Source organism: Cyprinus carpio, chromosome A20 (assembly GCF_018340385.1).
Source record: "Cyprinus carpio isolate SPL01 chromosome A20, ASM1834038v1, whole genome shotgun sequence".
In the NCBI taxonomy this organism is placed as follows: Eukaryota; Metazoa; Chordata; class Actinopteri; order Cypriniformes; family Cyprinidae; genus Cyprinus; species Cyprinus carpio.
In genome coordinates this window covers 26,750,317-26,767,816 of record NC_056591.1, presented here as the reverse complement: position 1 = coordinate 26,767,816, position 17,500 = coordinate 26,750,317, and the positions used below count along the sequence as shown (strand labels likewise).

The window sequence follows — 17,500 nt, the reverse complement described above, 5'->3', positions numbered from 1 at the left end:
ATTGTGTTAATAATTAAAAATCGCTGCAAAATATAGTGAAACCGCTGTCTGTCCTGATTAATCCCATTCAAATAGATTGACAGCGCGAGATGTTTAGTACTATTGATAGCTCCCCCATGACCGCGTGGCGGTGAGATCAAAGCATGTCACAACTGTTTCTCAGCTGCTCTGGTGCAGCGATATTACTCTGCAATATGCAGTGGGATATACATATGAATACAAATCATAAAAATAATAAAAACAACAGAGTTATGTTGCGATTCTGGTACAGCGATATGCAGTGGGATATACATATGAAAGATGTTGCATTATTTGTCTACCAGATAATACCTGAATGACAAAATGAATGCAGTGTCTTAAAATCCTGTAAAAGCTAAGGATATTCAGTGAAAATAGTTTGCAGTGTTTTACAAATAACTGATACATATGCATAAAATAAAACACAAATTTTCTTTCTTGGCAAGTCGCGATGGCTGGCGTTGTTCATTGGTCAGGCATCGACCAATTAAATGTCTTCATTCGCACCAAAGCCCCGCCCCTGGCTCTGCGCTCTCACGTCTGCATATACAAGTGCACAAGTGAGTTTTGCAACAGGAATACTGCAAAAAGAGTAGCAAAAGTCAGAGCGCTAGGATTTGAACTCGTACTGCCAGATCTGAGAGGTTGTAAGTGCCGACTTGACGTTGTGCAGCGAAACTGAAGTAAAGTGCAAAAGTAAATATGTCGTAAACATTTGTGTATGTCATTTTACACATTGGTAACTATTAATCTACAACTTCCAATTCAAAACACTGGTGTTTTGATCATTGTCTGAGTGTGCAAATTGAAAAATTCAGATTTTCACATCAGAGCTGTGAGTGTAAATTTCAGCTTACAAATACAAATATTAATATGACAAGTTCTCACATTCAGATGTCCAACCTCTCGAGTTTAGCTACTGATTTACCTCCATAGCCTAAATCCACACTTTGCTGAAGGAGCGTTCACAAACTCTTGAGCAGCAACAACACTACTATGTACTCCGCCATTGTTGTGTATGTTTGTTCGCGCTTGCCTTTAAAATCGACACTGACTGCACGTCTACATACCTAACACATACTACGCACACGCATGACGTCACCGTTTTCAAAGATTCCCATTTTGGGTGTTTACATGGAAACGACAACGGTGGCGTTTTCAAAAACTTGCACCTTGAAACCTGTTTTCACAAATATGCGTTTTCTGTCCCCAAAACCCGTTGTCGTGTAAACGAACAGGCAAAATGCATACAGTTTCCCGTTTTTGGCTGAAAACATTGTCGTGTAAACGGCCCCTAAACGTGAAAGTTTTTAAAGGAATGTTCCAGGTTTAATTTGTGCAGCATTTGTGGCATAATAAAAAACTTCCGTCGGGATTCTGGGTAATGACCCACAATGAGCAAGCGAGCGAGAGATTAGGGATCCTGTAACAGCTCAATGTTTAAGGAAGTCTCTCGAGTAAGATTATAATGTACAGATATTAGCCAACATCAACAACAAATGATTATATTTTTAGTTATGACTGATAACCGATATTCTGAATCTGTTCATAACAATGCTGTGGCCACTATTCACAGCATGCTAGCATCATACCAGCAAGCTGTTCACGGACAAACATCATTCACTCTTAAAAATCATAGTGTAAATACACAGTGAAATCACATTTGAATGAAATCATCAGTGTTATATTATTATTAATATTTTGAATGAGCTTTTTATATTTTAATTTTAGTTTAAGTCATTTTAATGTGCTTTTGTAATTTTTATTTTCTTATTTTTCTATTTAGCTTTTATTTAAATTTTTTTTAGTAATTTGTTTTTCCATCTAATATTTATATTTTGTTTTCACTTTATTTAATAATAATAATAATAATAGTTTTAATAAAAAAAAATTACACTGAAAATGTGGCATCAAAACATCATTTACAACAAATACTAGAAAAGGCTGATAACTTTTGAAACCAGACAGGACAAAAAAAAAAAAAAAAAAAAGAAAAATTAAGGTGTGATATTATTTTATTACAATATCAGCCTAATTAAAATGATTGAATAAACCTGCTATTTATGGACATGATCAATATACTGGATAGACTCAAAAACACATCTGTATAAAAGAGACAGAGAGAGACTTCAAGGAAAGGTAACATGCAGACCAGAACTCCAGAGGTGTCCAGAGGGTGAGAAGATGAAAATAGAACGATAACTGATATCTGTTGACAGAAGAGACTGAGCAAATAATTAGGACATTTATCAAGCCAAACCTGTCAAACCTTTTTAACATTCTCTTCCTTATTATACTGTAATGTGGGCAGTTAGAAAAGAAACCAAATGTTGACAATGCCATCAAATAATAACAGAATCAAACATAAATAATAATAATAAAAATAAAACTTCATTTATCACCAAAAAAGAATACCAAAATATCATGTGACACTGAAGACTGCCAAATACTAGAGTAATGATGCTGAAAATTTAGCTTTGATCACAGAAATAAATTACATTTCACAATATACTACAATAGAAAACAGTTTTTTTGAGATAGTAATAATATTTCACAATATTACTGTTTTTACTGTATTTTTCATTAAATGCTTTCAGTCCCGGTGAGCTTAAAAGTCTTCTTTCAAAAACATAAAAAAATATTACTTTTGCGCAGGCCCCTCCTTCAATGCAAGTCTGTTGAATTTTTTCTCAAGTCATATAATTTGAAGTATCATTCATATCTGTAGCACAAATGATAGTTTAAAGTTCATTAATTGAGTTAAAGGGTTGTTCAAATCCTGAATTGCACATATAATGACAGGTTTCCTCAACACTCATTTATTATTAGTCAGACAAACAGATAGTTCCTCCCCAAACACATGCTTAATTAAATGATTGAATTAATTATTAACACTAAGACAGAAAAGAGCTCCGTTTAAACATTCTTTCTTTGTAGATTCAGACATTCTCTCATTTTTAATTCATGATAATACCCATTTTCATTTAAATATGCAGATTACTTTGAATAATTTAAGCTACAGGCTACAATTTTCCCTAGTTCTGATTCATACGTCATCTCGGTCCTGGTTTTCCTCCCATCTTCAGGTGATTATCTCTGTGTGTCGTCTGCGGCTAACGTGTCCTCATCGCTTCACATGTCACATAGAAGAAACGGAGTGACTGATGTCAACTTGACCTCGAGCCCCAGCAGCAATCAGACACAGTCCTCTACTAACATCACCAACAGCACTGAGCCCACGCTGCACACAGACACAACAACAGGTACAACATTTACTTACTCTGGGTATTTAATCTGAGATCGACAGTGTTGTCAACCCTCAATCTGATGTGTAATACAAGTTCCTACTGCCACAATCAGCGTTTGTGAAGAAGCACTAGTCACTGGGTTCAAAACATTTCTTTAACCCTTCTGCTGTGCTGAAAATCCTTGACCTAATCTTGTATTCAAACTCAAAAACAACTTGCCTTTTAAAAACCATTTTAAACTATAATTTTTTGTATTTCCAACTAGTTTTAATTATTAAACTTTTTATCTTTCAATTAGTACAGGTTTTGTATTTGTTTTTGGGCTGATTGATTGTAGACCGCATTCATCTGAGCTTATGCATCTCAGTTTTTGAGTGATAAAAAGTATTATTTGTTAATAATTTTGGCAAAGATCATTCAAAAACCTAGGTGCATAAGCCCAGATCTGTTTTTAGGGACTTTTCTTAGAGTGTGCGTAAACCTCTCGAACCACAGTGAGAGCCATTATTCACAAATGACAAAAACATGGAACAGTGGAGAACCTTCCCAGGAGTGGCTGGCCGACCAAAATTACCCCAAGAGCACAGCGACGACTCATCCAAGAGGTCACAAAAGCCCCCACAACAACATCCTAAGAACTGCAGGCCTCTCTTGCCTCAGTTAAGGTCAGTGTTCGTGACTCCACCATAAGAAAGAGACTGGGCAAAAATGGTCTGCGTGGCAGAGTTCCAAGACGAAAACTGCTGCTGAGCAAAAAGAACATAAAGGCTCGTCTCAGTTTTGCCAGAAAACATCTTAATGTCCCCAAGACTTTTGGGAAAATACTCTGTGGACTGACAAGACAAAGTTGAACTTTTTGGAAGGTGTGTGTCCCATTACGTCTGGCGTAAAAGTAACACTGCATTTCAGAAAAAGAACATCATACCAACAGTAAAATATGGTGGTGGTAGTGAGATGGTCTGGGGCTGTTTTGCTGCTTCAGGACCTGGAAGACTTGCTGTGTTAAATGGAAACATGAATTCTGCTGTTTACCAAAAAATCCTGAAGGAGAATGTCCGGCCATCTGTTCGTGACCTCAAGCTGAACGAACTTGGGTTCTGCAGCAGGACAATGATCCAAAACACCAGCAAGTCCACCTCTGAATGGCTGAAGAAAAACTAAATGAAGACTTTGGAGTGGCCTAGTCAAAGTCCTGAGCTGAATCCTACTGAGATGCTGTGGCATGACCTTAAAAAGGCGGTTCATGCTCAAACCCTCCAATGTGGCTGAATTACAACAATTCTGCACAGATGAGTGGACCAAAACTCCTCCACAGCGCTGTAACAGACTCAGTGCAAGATATCACAAACACTTGATTGCAGCTGTTCCTGCTAAGGGTGACCCAACCAGTTATTAGCTTTAGGGGGCAAACACTTCTTCACACAGGGCCATGTAGTTTAGGATTTTGTTTTCCCTTAATAATAAAAACCTTCATTTAAAAACTGCACGTTGTGTTCACTTTGTTCACACTGTGTTATCTTTTACTAATATTTAAATTTGTTTGATGATCTGAAACATTGAAGTGTGACAAACATGCAAAAAAATCAGGAAGGGGGCCAACAATTTTTCACACCACTGTGTGTGTAAATATATATTAGAAAAAAATAGCAATGTTGCTTTGACAAGTAACTGAAATACTTGTATATAAATTTTTATATTTTGACTTTTCATTTTAATTTATTATTATTTATATAGCATTTATTAACATTTTAAAGTTTATTTAAATAAATCTCATTTAAAATATGAATAAATACTATATAAATAATAACAATATAGAATAACACTATTCTTTGAAAAAAATTCAGACTCATTCTACACATTTTCTGCTAATTTCAAACAAACATCGTTGAGACCACCACAAAGGAATATTTAACCTAAGAACGAAAATTCTGTCATCATTTATTCACATTATGTTGTTCCAAACCCGCGTACCTTTCTTTCTTCTGTGAAACACAAAAGCAGAACACACCAGTATCTATGTCATCATTGGCTGAAAATCACATTCCTGCTGCTTCATAATCAAAAATGGCAAGCAAAGACACATTTCAACAAGTTTAGAACAACATGAGAGTGCGCAAATAAAAGAAGTTTCATCATTGGGTGAATTCTTTCACTTTTCTACCTGACCTGACAGGACAGATCATTTACACAACAATCAGTGGTTCTGAACTGCGACAGCAATGTAAAACGACATAAAGAGAGACAGTGAGTTAGTGCAGTGTGAGATCTAACATGAGAGTGTGAGAGTTTGAATCCTCATGACACACACACACACACACACACACACACACACACACACACACACACACACACACACACACACACACACACACATCTCACATGCACAGACACGCGCTGTCAAACAGAACAACTGTGGTTCACTCCACAAACCATCAAAGATCTCACCAACACCATTAACAATCATCCTGCTGCATTACTGCAGAGCTCAGATACTCTCACTGACTGCATCCAGATAAAATACTAACACACTTAAAACATACACAATATGTGCTTTTACATAGCAACATGCTACATTGTTAATGTGCATATTTAATTTTCTGAGTGCATCTATCTTAAAAATAAATGCAATTATTTTATATTTTTAATGTGAAAGGTTTCTTCTGCTCACCAAGGTTACAAAAAAACAGTCAAAATATAGTAATATTGTGAAATTTCATTTCAACTTAAAAATAACTGCTTTCTATTTGAATAGATTTTAAAATGTAATTTATTTCTGTGATGCAAAGCTGAATTTTCTGCATCATTACTCCACACAATCCATCAGAAACCATTCTAATATGCTGATTTGCTGCTCAAGAAACATTTCTGATTATTATCAGTGTTGCACTGCTTCATATTGAATGGATTTTCAGGATTATTTGATGAATAGAGAATTCAAAAGAACAGCATTATGTCAAATAAATCTTTGTTTAACATTATAAACATTTTGACTGTCACTTGTGATCAATTGTATGCATCCTTGCTGAATAAAAGTGTTTTTCAAGAAATGAATATTCTTACTGACCCCAAACTTTTGAATGGTAGTGTACTGTACATACTGAAGAAATAGTAATAGTATGCTAGGTAGTGCTATTTTGAACACAGCCTCTCTTTTCTCTTTCTTTAAAGAACTCACACAAATGTGGCAAACGTTCAGTGTTTTCACATTCAGATCAGTTTCCTTTTAGTCTGTAAAACAACCGATCCAATTAACCCCTCATACCTGGCATGAGCACATGCACAAACTCATGCAAAAAACTCTATTTACATAGTTTTTTTTCATTCCATGGTAAAAAAAAGAAAAAAGGATGTCTTTGTAATCACTGAAATGAAAGAATGACTTACTCCTCCTCTGAAACAGCTTTCCTTTCTGTCTGACATCATCAAGCTCTCTTATTTTTCATCAGTCATAAAGAGACCAATTTTCACAATCCAACCACTTACTGATGGATTAAATCTTACTGAATATCACATTTCATTACAGGAGTTAAAATGAGTTGGAAATGCTTTTAGTGTTTAACAAAGGCATCAACAACCGAAGAAACGGCGCTGAACATGTAGCCGCCCGTCGAGTCATGTGCTCATGAATTTAACTGAAAAAGCCCAAAGCTGCATTTCATCTGTCATTTATTCAGCTCAGTTTGCATGTTGTTTTTCAGTGATTGACAACATTTCTGTTGGCAGATCTGTCATATGCTGCCATGTTTGTGGAATTATGTAGAGGTTACCATGGAGACATGGTAATAATTACAGTTTTGCCCACCAGGGACATCACACACCCATTTTTTTCTTCTATTTTTTCTTCTTTTTTAAAGTGGGCACCAGTGACGGTTCCAGCTTACTTTGTGCAATATTCAAGATAAGACATGACCAAAAAAAAAAAAAAAAAAACTTTTTAACAACGCATTAGTTCTTTTTGAAAGTAAACTCTGTACACTACTGTTCAAATGTTTCAGTAAGATTTTTTAATAAATTAGGATGCAAGGATGCATCAGATTGATCAGAAGTGTCAGTAAAGACATTGATAATGTTACAAAAGAAAATGTTTAACACTTAATATATTTAATACAAATATATATTTTTATACACTTAACATTTATTTAGTTATTAAATACATATGTATATTAAATGTGCATTAAATCAAGAAAAACATTGTTACATAAGATTTCTATTTCAAATAAATGCTGTTCTTTTAAACTTTCTAGAAATTCTAGTCTGTTTTCATGTTTTACACAAAAATATGAAGCAGCTGTTTTCAACACTGATAATAATAAGAAATATTTCTTGATCAGCAAATCAGCATATTAGAATGATTTCTGAAGAATCATGTGGAGTAATGATGCTGAAAATTCAGCTTTTCATCACAGGAATAAATTACATTTTATAATGTATTCAGTTAGAAAACAGTTATTTTAAATTGCAATAATATTTCACTATTTTGCTGTTTTTACTGCATTTTTGATCAAATGAATGCAGCTTTGGTGAGCATAATAAACCTAATTAAAAACATAAAAAAATCTTATAAATCCCCAAATAAAGCAAGGAAAATTTTTGAAAACTTTTTTTGGAAGTTGCACTCAAATCTGAGTGAGCACAACACTTGTTGCTGATTTAACACCACTGTGTTTGTTTCACCTTTAGAGACGTTGAAAAACTCATCCGCCCCGGCAGAGAATGTCAGTTTTTCTGGGAACATCTCAGACAGTCGAAATGACTCGGATGTGTCACCTGTGAATAATAAGACAGCAGTTACCATGGTAAATACAACTACGCTCCTTCCATCAACGACCCTTGAGCCCACAAGCACCATTCACATCCGCACGCTCCACCCGACATCCAGCCGAGCTCCTGACACGAGCAGCCCAGAATCAACGAGCGCTCGCAGCAGATGGAGATCCACTCCAGCATCATCCCCCAGTAATTCCACCACTGTCCCAGCAAGCAGCAGTCCTGTCCGGGCCGAAGCCCACGGCGACACCCCCTCAGCTCTGAACGTCGGAGACCACGGTACGTGAAAACACCGGCTAATCCCGCTTTGCATTAGTCTTCATGATCATACATCTTTAAAACAACATAATATCCTAGCTTCAAGTAAATAAGAATTGTTTGAAACCTTAACGCAATTAATATTAACTGTATTAAAATGTAAATATATTAAATGTATTTAAATACACTATATTGGTACTTTTCATTAAAATTCTTTATTAAATATATATTAGACTTTATATATTTAAATTTAATACAATGTATTTAATTATCATAAACTAGACTCATTAGTACTCTTCAGTATGAATTCTAAATTCTTAATATTAAATTTATATTACACATAATATATTTAAATACACTTAGATATAATGTATTTATTATCATTTATATTCATCAGTACTTTTTAATATGAATCCTTAATATTTCATATATATTACACTTAATATATTTAAATACACTTATATACTGCATAATATATTTAATAAACAATACATGTCATTACTTTTTGGTATAAATTCTCAGTTCTTATCATTAAATATATATATTACACTTATTATGTTTAAATACACTTAAATATGTATTATTATAAACTATATTCATCAGTGCTTTATTTTATATTTTTAATGTGAAAGGTTTCTTCTGCTCACCAAGGTTGCATTTATTTGATCAAAAATACAGTAAAAATAGAATATATTTACCATTTCAGTATAAAGGTTTACACATTACACTTGATAATATATAATAATACATTTAAATATATTTGTAACTATATTTATCAGTAATTTTCAGTGTGAATACTGTATTTATATTTAAGTACTGTAGCACCATCTGCATTAAAATGGCTGTGTAATTATGACCCGACTGACTGATTTTGACAAAAGCATTGCATTCTGCTGGAGACCTCTGCTGCTGATTTGGGCAGAAAGCCTGCCGTCTTTCAATGTGGACATGATTTATTGCTGTGATTATCAAACATCACGTGATTATTCATTTGGTTGATGCTTTTGTGGGCGAATGCAGCTGCATGCAAAAATATTTACAGTGCACATCTGCATTTTTGTTTACCACAATGGCGAGCAAAAGAAATCCTCATAAACTGGATATGAATAGAGGTCTAACAGCAGAGAGGCTAATAACAGTGCGTGTGGAAAACAAGAGCGTCATTATATGTGCAGAGGAACGGCGAGCTGTGAGGGACATCTTCACGCTGACACATATTTGTGGCGTCACTGCAGAAACGTTCATGCACACAAACACACACTATTTCCATATCTTCCAGAAAGTGTGCTAGTATTATTCTCCCTCTCTTTCTCTGTTTTCGTTCTTCTAGACAATAGCAAAGCGTCCACTGACCCTCTCCTTGCTGGACTGGTGTCAGCGTTCGTCGTCATCGCTGCCATCGTGTCGGTCCTCATATTCCTCAAATTCAGAAACACAAATGGTGGTCCAGAGTTTCGCAGACTTCAAGATCTCCCCATGGTGAGACCTCAGCTTCCACAAGTCATTTTAAAACACATACTAGCTCAATCAGCCATGTGACAAACATTCAACACTGACAGGAAAAGTATCATTCTTAGGAAAGCATTTAGATGCTGTGTATACAAATGATATTGCTGTTTAAAAAGAAAAAGGTTATTTAATAAGGTTATTTTGCTGAAGCTTAAATTTTCCTATTTTAGACTCAAAGTACCAGGACCATAACCATCATAATCATTAGAGGGATTACTATGACGTTGATTAAAATAATAATAATAATAATAATAATAATATTTTTATGATGTTTGAAGAAAAAAATTGACAATTTTTCTATAATAACTCATAAATTAATGGCAATGCTATTCTATTTTTAAAATCATTTAATTTGAAGGGTTATTGTTGAACTCAGGATGTCACTATGATAAATGAAAAAGCTAAATTGTTTATGATGCCACTCCCTAAATATTATATATATATATATATATATGTGTGTGTGTGTGTGTGTGTGTGTGTGTGTGTGTGTGTGTGTATGTGTCTGGTTAACAAGGCTTAACAAAGTGCAGGGAAAAATTCAGCAATTCTACTTTTCTCTGAAAATCCAAGAAAAAAAAAACATTTAGAGAAAAGTGGTCATTAAAACCCAATGATTTATGAAAATACTATGATTTTTTTTTTATCAATTAATGTCACTTAAAAATCCACTGGGGAAAATTTTTAAATAATTGGGGGGAAAAACCCTAATAAAATAACATAGTAAATGTATTATATTTTAATTTCTAAATTTTGTGTTCCGTTAAGAATATTGTATGCTTAATAGAATGGTATTAATTTTAATTTTTTATTTGAAGTGGAAGGGTTAACTATGATATTGATCTAAAAAATAAAATAAAATTGATGTCACTCCCTTAAATATGATGTAAATATGTGTGTGTAGGGGGAAATGTGACACATTAACAAGACGAAAGAAAAGCCTTTATTTATAAAAAAAAAATAGTTTTTTTATATATATACATAACTAATTAAAATTTAACAGTGATGTATTAAAACAAAAATAGCCTAATGAACATTTGTAAAAATGAATTTACACTAAACCTATATGTAATGAAAGTTCTGTTCAGTTACTGGTAAGTCTACCAGTGATGCACATACATAGCTCACAAATGACAGTGTTTCCTGAGAATGACTCGCTGATATCTGTGTGTTTCAGGATGATATGCTGGAGGACGCACCTCTCTCCATGTACAGCTACTGAAAACCCAGACGTTCCTCATCATCTTCAGAGCGCCCAACGTCCTCTGATCAACACAACACAGACACAATTAATAGTGCTTCATAGAGGCACAAACACTTCTGTTCTGTTACAGGACTAAATGTAGCGTAATACTCCACTTTAGTTGTTAAATTCACCGTGGCTATCAGTTCCTGTCCGTTGGGTAGTTTTCTTGCACTTTATGTGGGGTTTGGGAAGGGCTGTGTGCTGCAGGAATATTTGGGAGTAGAATGTAGAAACAAATTTGGTGAATTATTCCTTGAAAGAAATGTTCCAAGTTCACCACACAAAATTTCAATGTCTCTCTCAGTCAGCAACAATCATGTTTACAGTAATGCACTTATAGTGCAAGTCTATGCGGTACCAGAATAAACAATAAAGAGCATTTTCTACAGTACAGCCACAAGACTTAAACAATATTCATGTTAACATGACACTTATGTTATAATAGTCTGCTAAGTTTTATTCAGTTTTCTTCAATTACTTTTGCACGACATGCAAAAGGAGAGACTTCTATAATAAGTGCATTACTGTAAACTGATTTTTGCTTGTTTTTACAAACTGAGAGATGAAACTGAACCTTTTTTAAACCTGACGCATTCCTTTAATACTGTATGAACGACATCAGTAATGATTTCCCAGTGTTCATTTCACTTCATTCTGTTTAGTTCCGTGAGAAATAGCATTTTTGTCAGTTATATAGATGTTCACTTAACATCAAATGAAAATGTGGAATTGTTTACATCATTTGGAATGTCATCAAATAGACAAAACAACGTTGAAAATGCAACTGGCTCTTGCCTCATGATGTTACAAAATTCAACTGTTTTCAAAAATCCATTTGTGTGCACTTCGACAAAGAGGGTACAAAAAAAACAGACATTAATCAATAAATAGCCATAATTTGAATGCTTTTCTTGTGCCTGAAATGTTTTATAAAAACTGAGAAAAAAAAATGTAGCTATAGATTCAATGTCCAACATTTTTTTATTGATTGATGAACCAGACAATAATACAGTATTTCCATCTTTGTGGTGTGTTGGCTGATGGATGTGTGATGTTTACTTTGTGTAATAATGTGTGGAAGTGGATTTAAAGTGTTTCTTATTACACATTGTTCTTTTAATTAATAAAATCTTTAAAATACACTAAATTGTCACTTTACTTATTTTAAGTGGTAAAAAGTGTTTTTCTTTTTTCAAAAAATTTGAAGTCAACGTGAAATCAGAATTGACTATTTACTTTCTTAATACACATTACTGGTCTTACTGTGAACAAATCAATGCATTTTGCAAACATACTCCAAATACTGACTGCAAAAACATTTAAAACGTACACAACCCTGAGTCAAACACTTTGAATAAATGGATGATATGCGTTGCATGTTCATATTGAAAACACTCTTTTTGCATCATTTCAAAAGCTGTTTTGCAACATACATTGGTAGCTAATACCAATACTTGCACAGCCTATTAAGACTATCTGTGTCTAATGTGTCAGTCATAAAAAATACTGCAAAAACTCTGTGCCCATGGACTTGATTTTACATGAACGTAGATCAATTATAGCAAAATTAGCACTGTTTAGGCCTGAATGACACAAGTGAACTGTTTGTTACACTCTTTAAACCTACTTACATCAACATTAGACAGAGGTTTCCATCAGGTTTAAGGTCAGAGGTCACTGAGACTGAGATCTGGAGGGCTGTCTGAAACTCTCTCCACACCTTCAGCATTATTGTCAAGGTTACTATTAAGCCCACTTCCAGCATCGCTGAGGTCATTTCCTGTCAGGTCTGATTTTAAACGGACACACTGGTGCCTCCACCTATTTGATGGCTCTAAAAACAATTAGAAAAATTGGTAATTGTTAGTAGTGAGAGAAATCTGAAAGGATGCCACATCCAAAGAGGGCGACCGCACAGAAATCTTACAGGCGCTGCAGCCAAAAACAGCTGGTTTGACTCTAAAGGTCCCAGAGAGGCTAAATGACTAACATTAGAAATAGCTCTCAAGGGGAAAACAACAGAAGCATGATCAGACCCTTTCACTGGTGTGTGTTCACAGCTGCATCTCACCTGGTTTCTGTGGTACCTGTGCAGGTGTGGAGAGGGTTTCTCTCAGGACGAGACCTCGCACCTCGTCCTTCAGCTCTGACACAGTGACTCTAAAACACACACACACACACACACACACACACACACACACACACACACACACACACAAAAACACTCTCCTTTAGTCAAGGGTTATTATAGTTAACTAAACCATAAAAAATAAAACATTGTAATTACTTGAAATAAAATAAACATTAATTGAAATAAAATAAAATGTGTTATGTTTAATTTGTGTAATGACTTGTGAAAGTGGATTTAAAGTCACAGTGTTCTTTTTTAATTAATAAAGTTTTTAAAATACACACTAAATGATGTCAGTTTTTGAAATTTGACACAAAACTGGAAACATAAGTTATGAACTGCTAAGATTTTTTAGATGAAATCAAAATTGACTTTACTTTTTTAATACATTTCTGGTCTTACTGTGAATGATTCAAAAATGATAATCTAAAGACAAACATAACAAATATTTATGTAAACGTGCTCCAAATACATTTAAAATGTATTTAAAAAGTCAAACTCTTTCTGAGTAGAGTTGTGTGTTGCATTTTCATATTCAAAACAGATTTTCTGTATTACTTTAAATAATATGATTGTTATTATTTCAATTATTATTTTCAAAAATAAAACAAAATGACATATTTACTACTTTTTACTATTTACTAAATATTTATTTGTCAAAGCAGCATTTCTCATTTTACTAAAATAACAAAAACTAAATACAAAATTTTTATAAAATCTATATAGACATGTTAAAAAAATTTAACAAAAAATGTATTAAAAACAAACTCAAATTATTGAATATAAAATAAAAATTCGCAATTTTTGGCAAAACTGAAATGGCACTGTATATCAGTTTCTCCAGCCTTTGTGTTGTGGACGCACTCACCTGAGGTCAGGCACTTTCTGTTGAGTGTGCTGGTACTGTGACACCATCCGAGCGAGTTCAAAACTGTGTGTGCGGTACGAGTCTGTGAAACTCTAACGTCTGCAGAACACAAACCTCACATGAGTGTGAACTGAACCAAAACTGCACACTGAACATGCTGTTTACATTCAGAACATAAATTCTTATGTAAACGACTCTTGCATATTCAGCACCATGACCTGAGTTTGTTTGCAAACGTTAGCCAATCATAATAGAAGTCATTTGCATACAGAAGTCAATTTAAATGTACATAAAGGTATAGTAGCAAAAACAGCCTGTTTGAGAATCAAAGAAACCCCGAGTAAAAAAAATGCACCAAAAACACTCCTTTAAGATAAATAATGAAAAGGAAGAGAAAATGCAAAGGTTTTGCAATGTTTTTGAAAGAAGTCTCTTCTGCTCACCAAGGCTGCGTTTATTTGATACAGTAATACTGTGAAATATTATTACAATATTAAATAACTGTTTTCTATTTAAATATATTTAAAAATGTAATTTATTGCTGTGGTGTAAAGCTGAATTTTCAGCATCATTACTCCTGTCTTCAGTGTCACATGATCCTTCAAAATTAATTTTAATATGCTTATTTGCTGCTCAAGAAACACTTCTTATTGTTATCAGTGTTGAAACAGTTGTGCTGCTTCATATTTTTGTGGAATCTGTGATGCATTTATTTTCCAGGATTATTTTATAGATAGAAAGTTCAAAAGAATAGCATTGATTTGAAATCTTTTGTACATTATAAATGTCTTCACTGTCACTTCTGATCAATTTAATGCATGCTTGTTGAATAACACTATTAACTGCTTTCATCCTGACCCCAAACTTTTGAGCAGTAGTGTACATATATGAGCGTGTGTGTAATTTCTTTACTTTAGAGCTGTGTTCATACTGTCTCCTTGTTTCTCTGGCCTCTGACTGGAGCTGGAACATATCTTCCTCCTGCCGGACTACAGAAACACAAACCAGTTTGCTTTTTTAACATTTATGAACACGATATAAATGTAAGCAGAGTCTGACTGTCTATCAATATTGAAGGCCATATGACTATGAAGCCAACACAAACACAAGCAGTATCTGAGCATGATGTTTATTTGTGTGACACTGAAAAGCAGTGGAACGGCTATGTGTGTTTATTTGGACACAACGTGCATTTGCTCTGGCAGAGAGCCCTGACTGTAATAACACTACACTGTAAGAGCTTGATTTATCCGTCTAACGCTATAGAGTATATATGTAATTCAGTTCATCAATCTCTGACCTCAAAGATGAAGAGTGACTAGTTCATGACCTACTGAGTTTGTTTTTGAGAATGTCCGCCTCTCTCCTGAGCTGCTCCATTTCTTCTCTGTGGAGTTTCAAGCTGAAACTGTGAACAAAGTTCATTATAAACCAGGGCTCTTCAACTTGGAGCAGTGGGCAGCCATTTATGCTGCGGCGGCCGGGGAGCAGCTGGGGGTTTGGTGCCTTGCTCAAGGGCACCTCAGTCATGGTATTGCCGGTCCGAGACTCGAACCCACAACTTTAGGGTTAGGAGTCAAACTCTCTAACCACTAGGCCATTTTTAATTTGTAGATATACAAATTAAAAATAAAGGGAGAACACGCCTAAGCTGATATAGACTACAGCAGTCGGCTTAATTAAATAGCACAACAGACAGCTCTCTTTCAACACAGACTTTTAAGAAGGGGATGGATGTTTGCTTCAAATAACAGACAAGGTGATGTTATATTATCTTGGTGAAGGCCTATGTGTGTTGTTTTCTTTACCTGGTCTGACTAAAAGCAATGATAAAACCATTTTAAAATGATTAAGCAAATAATAATAAGCAGGGATCCCACACCAATGCAACTAGTGTGCCGCTCCTATTTTAGCTAAAACCCCCAGCCGCCACCTCCATGCAGGACCGTGCAGTAGAAAAGCGCCATTAGTGACAGGAACACGTTCCACAAGAACGGTTGGAACCTGACGGACATCATCCGTTCAACACCTGATTATTTGTTGTATATTTAGAACATTTTTTTTATATATATTATAATAAACCAATGCAAAAAAAAAAAAAAAAAAAAAAAAATTATATATGTAAAACTCAACACAAACAAACTATGTGCAACACTATACTATACTTTCCTTTAAAAAAAAAAACATCTAAGCAGAACATCAAAAAATAAAATTATACTCACTGTACACAAAGACACAGATCTACAACTGACCAAAAGAGGGCACTATTTCATTAGTGAAACTAAAGGAAATGTTCTCTTCACAGAAGCTAACACAAACACAAAATTGATCGCCTTATTTTGACAGACATTGATAAAACCAGCATCACTTGTAGTTTATTGTGATGGAAGTCAAATAAAATATAAAATAAGGATGAAACGGCTATCCTCCTGAAACAGAACTCATGGCTCTCGTTCTTGTGTACAATCACACTCAAAACAAACTAATACAAACATTGTGCTAAAAATAAAAATACTTTCTCATATAAATAAAAAAATACTCACATAGCCTAGTCAATATTTTAACCAAATGGGGAAGCCTTGCAATTACACTCTAACTGCACACATTTTGATGGTACATGATTATATATATATATATATATATATATATATATATATATATATATATATATATATATATATATATCTTTTTTGGTTTATTTGGGAAATTTTAATTGATAAAACATTTTTGACCACCCCTCACCCCATCCCAAAATATTGTGCAACAATGGTGCAGAATCGCTGAGAAAATTCTCCATTCACATATCCATAAGACAATGATCAGAAAGCAATACAAAATCACAAATCTGTCAAAAAATGTCAAGAAATCATTATGTAAAAAGGAAACACAACAAATTGAAACACATTGATACATTGCATTTGATACAGACGTAGGGTTTGTGTCATAGTGCAGGACTGCCAAACTGGGTCAGCAGGACAGTGACCCTCCGACTGAAGTTTTTCCCGCCCTGATGTTCTGTGTCATGTCATATCATGTACTTCACTGAATTAAAATTCAAACTTTCATAAAACAAAAAAAGCACTTCTTCTCTGTTGTGAAACAGAGGTGTACATTACAAATTTTGCACATCACTTTGGGTGTTCCTGTGCACCAGGAACCTTGCATCTTCCTTTTTTGTCACACATTATTTGCCCGTATGTATTGTCAATGGGAAATCCTGGTTAGGGATGGGAGCCGTGGACCCCTGCTCTTCTTCCTATTAACCCCTTATCGCAAAAAAAAAAAAAAAAAAAAAACATGCTTACGTTCAGTAGGGGCATAAGAAAAACTTTCCATTGCCTCAGGTCAACCCATGCTGTAGAAGCCCAACACTGCACATTTTGGATGTCTCCTTTGTCTGACACCATTTCAAGGTCTGTGGAATCTCTGTGACCTGAATCAGGTGTGTTTGATTAAGA

General features: G+C 34.4%; 1 protein-coding gene and 1 long non-coding RNA gene across 6 annotated transcripts in view; one reads left to right on the top strand and one right to left on the bottom strand.

Annotated features, from left to right (window-relative positions):
* Positions 1-12,185, top strand: part of LOC109068269 (cell wall integrity and stress response component 4-like) — a 17,863-nt gene extending 5,678 nt beyond the window's left edge. For both annotated transcript variants that reach the window (XM_042778267.1, XM_042778266.1), the window contains exons 2-5: positions 3,105-3,281; positions 7,947-8,312; positions 9,622-9,770; positions 10,975-12,185. In XM_042778267.1, coding sequence (XP_042634201.1) covers positions 3,105-3,281; positions 7,947-8,312; positions 9,622-9,770; positions 10,975-11,019 — 737 coding nt within the window. In that variant the 3' untranslated portion in view covers positions 11,020-12,185. The remainder of the gene's footprint in view (positions 1-3,104; positions 3,282-7,946; positions 8,313-9,621; positions 9,771-10,974) is intronic.
* The window catches only part of LOC109068272, a 7,423-nt gene continuing 1,097 nt past the window's right edge, over positions 11,175-17,500 (bottom strand). Inside the window, exons 1-7 of one of the 4 annotated variants that reach the window (XR_006162810.1) lie at positions 17,348-17,427; positions 15,377-15,450; positions 14,955-15,031; positions 14,043-14,141; positions 13,115-13,203; positions 12,675-12,877; positions 11,175-11,244 (exon numbers count right to left, since the gene is read on the bottom strand). This is a non-coding gene — a long non-coding RNA (uncharacterized LOC109068272). Of the gene's footprint in view, positions 11,245-12,674; positions 12,878-13,114; positions 13,204-14,042; positions 14,142-14,954; positions 15,032-15,376; positions 15,451-17,347; positions 17,448-17,500 lie in introns of those variants that run through there. The other 3 variants (XR_002013992.2, XR_006162811.1, XR_006162812.1) reach the window with 3 other exon arrangements.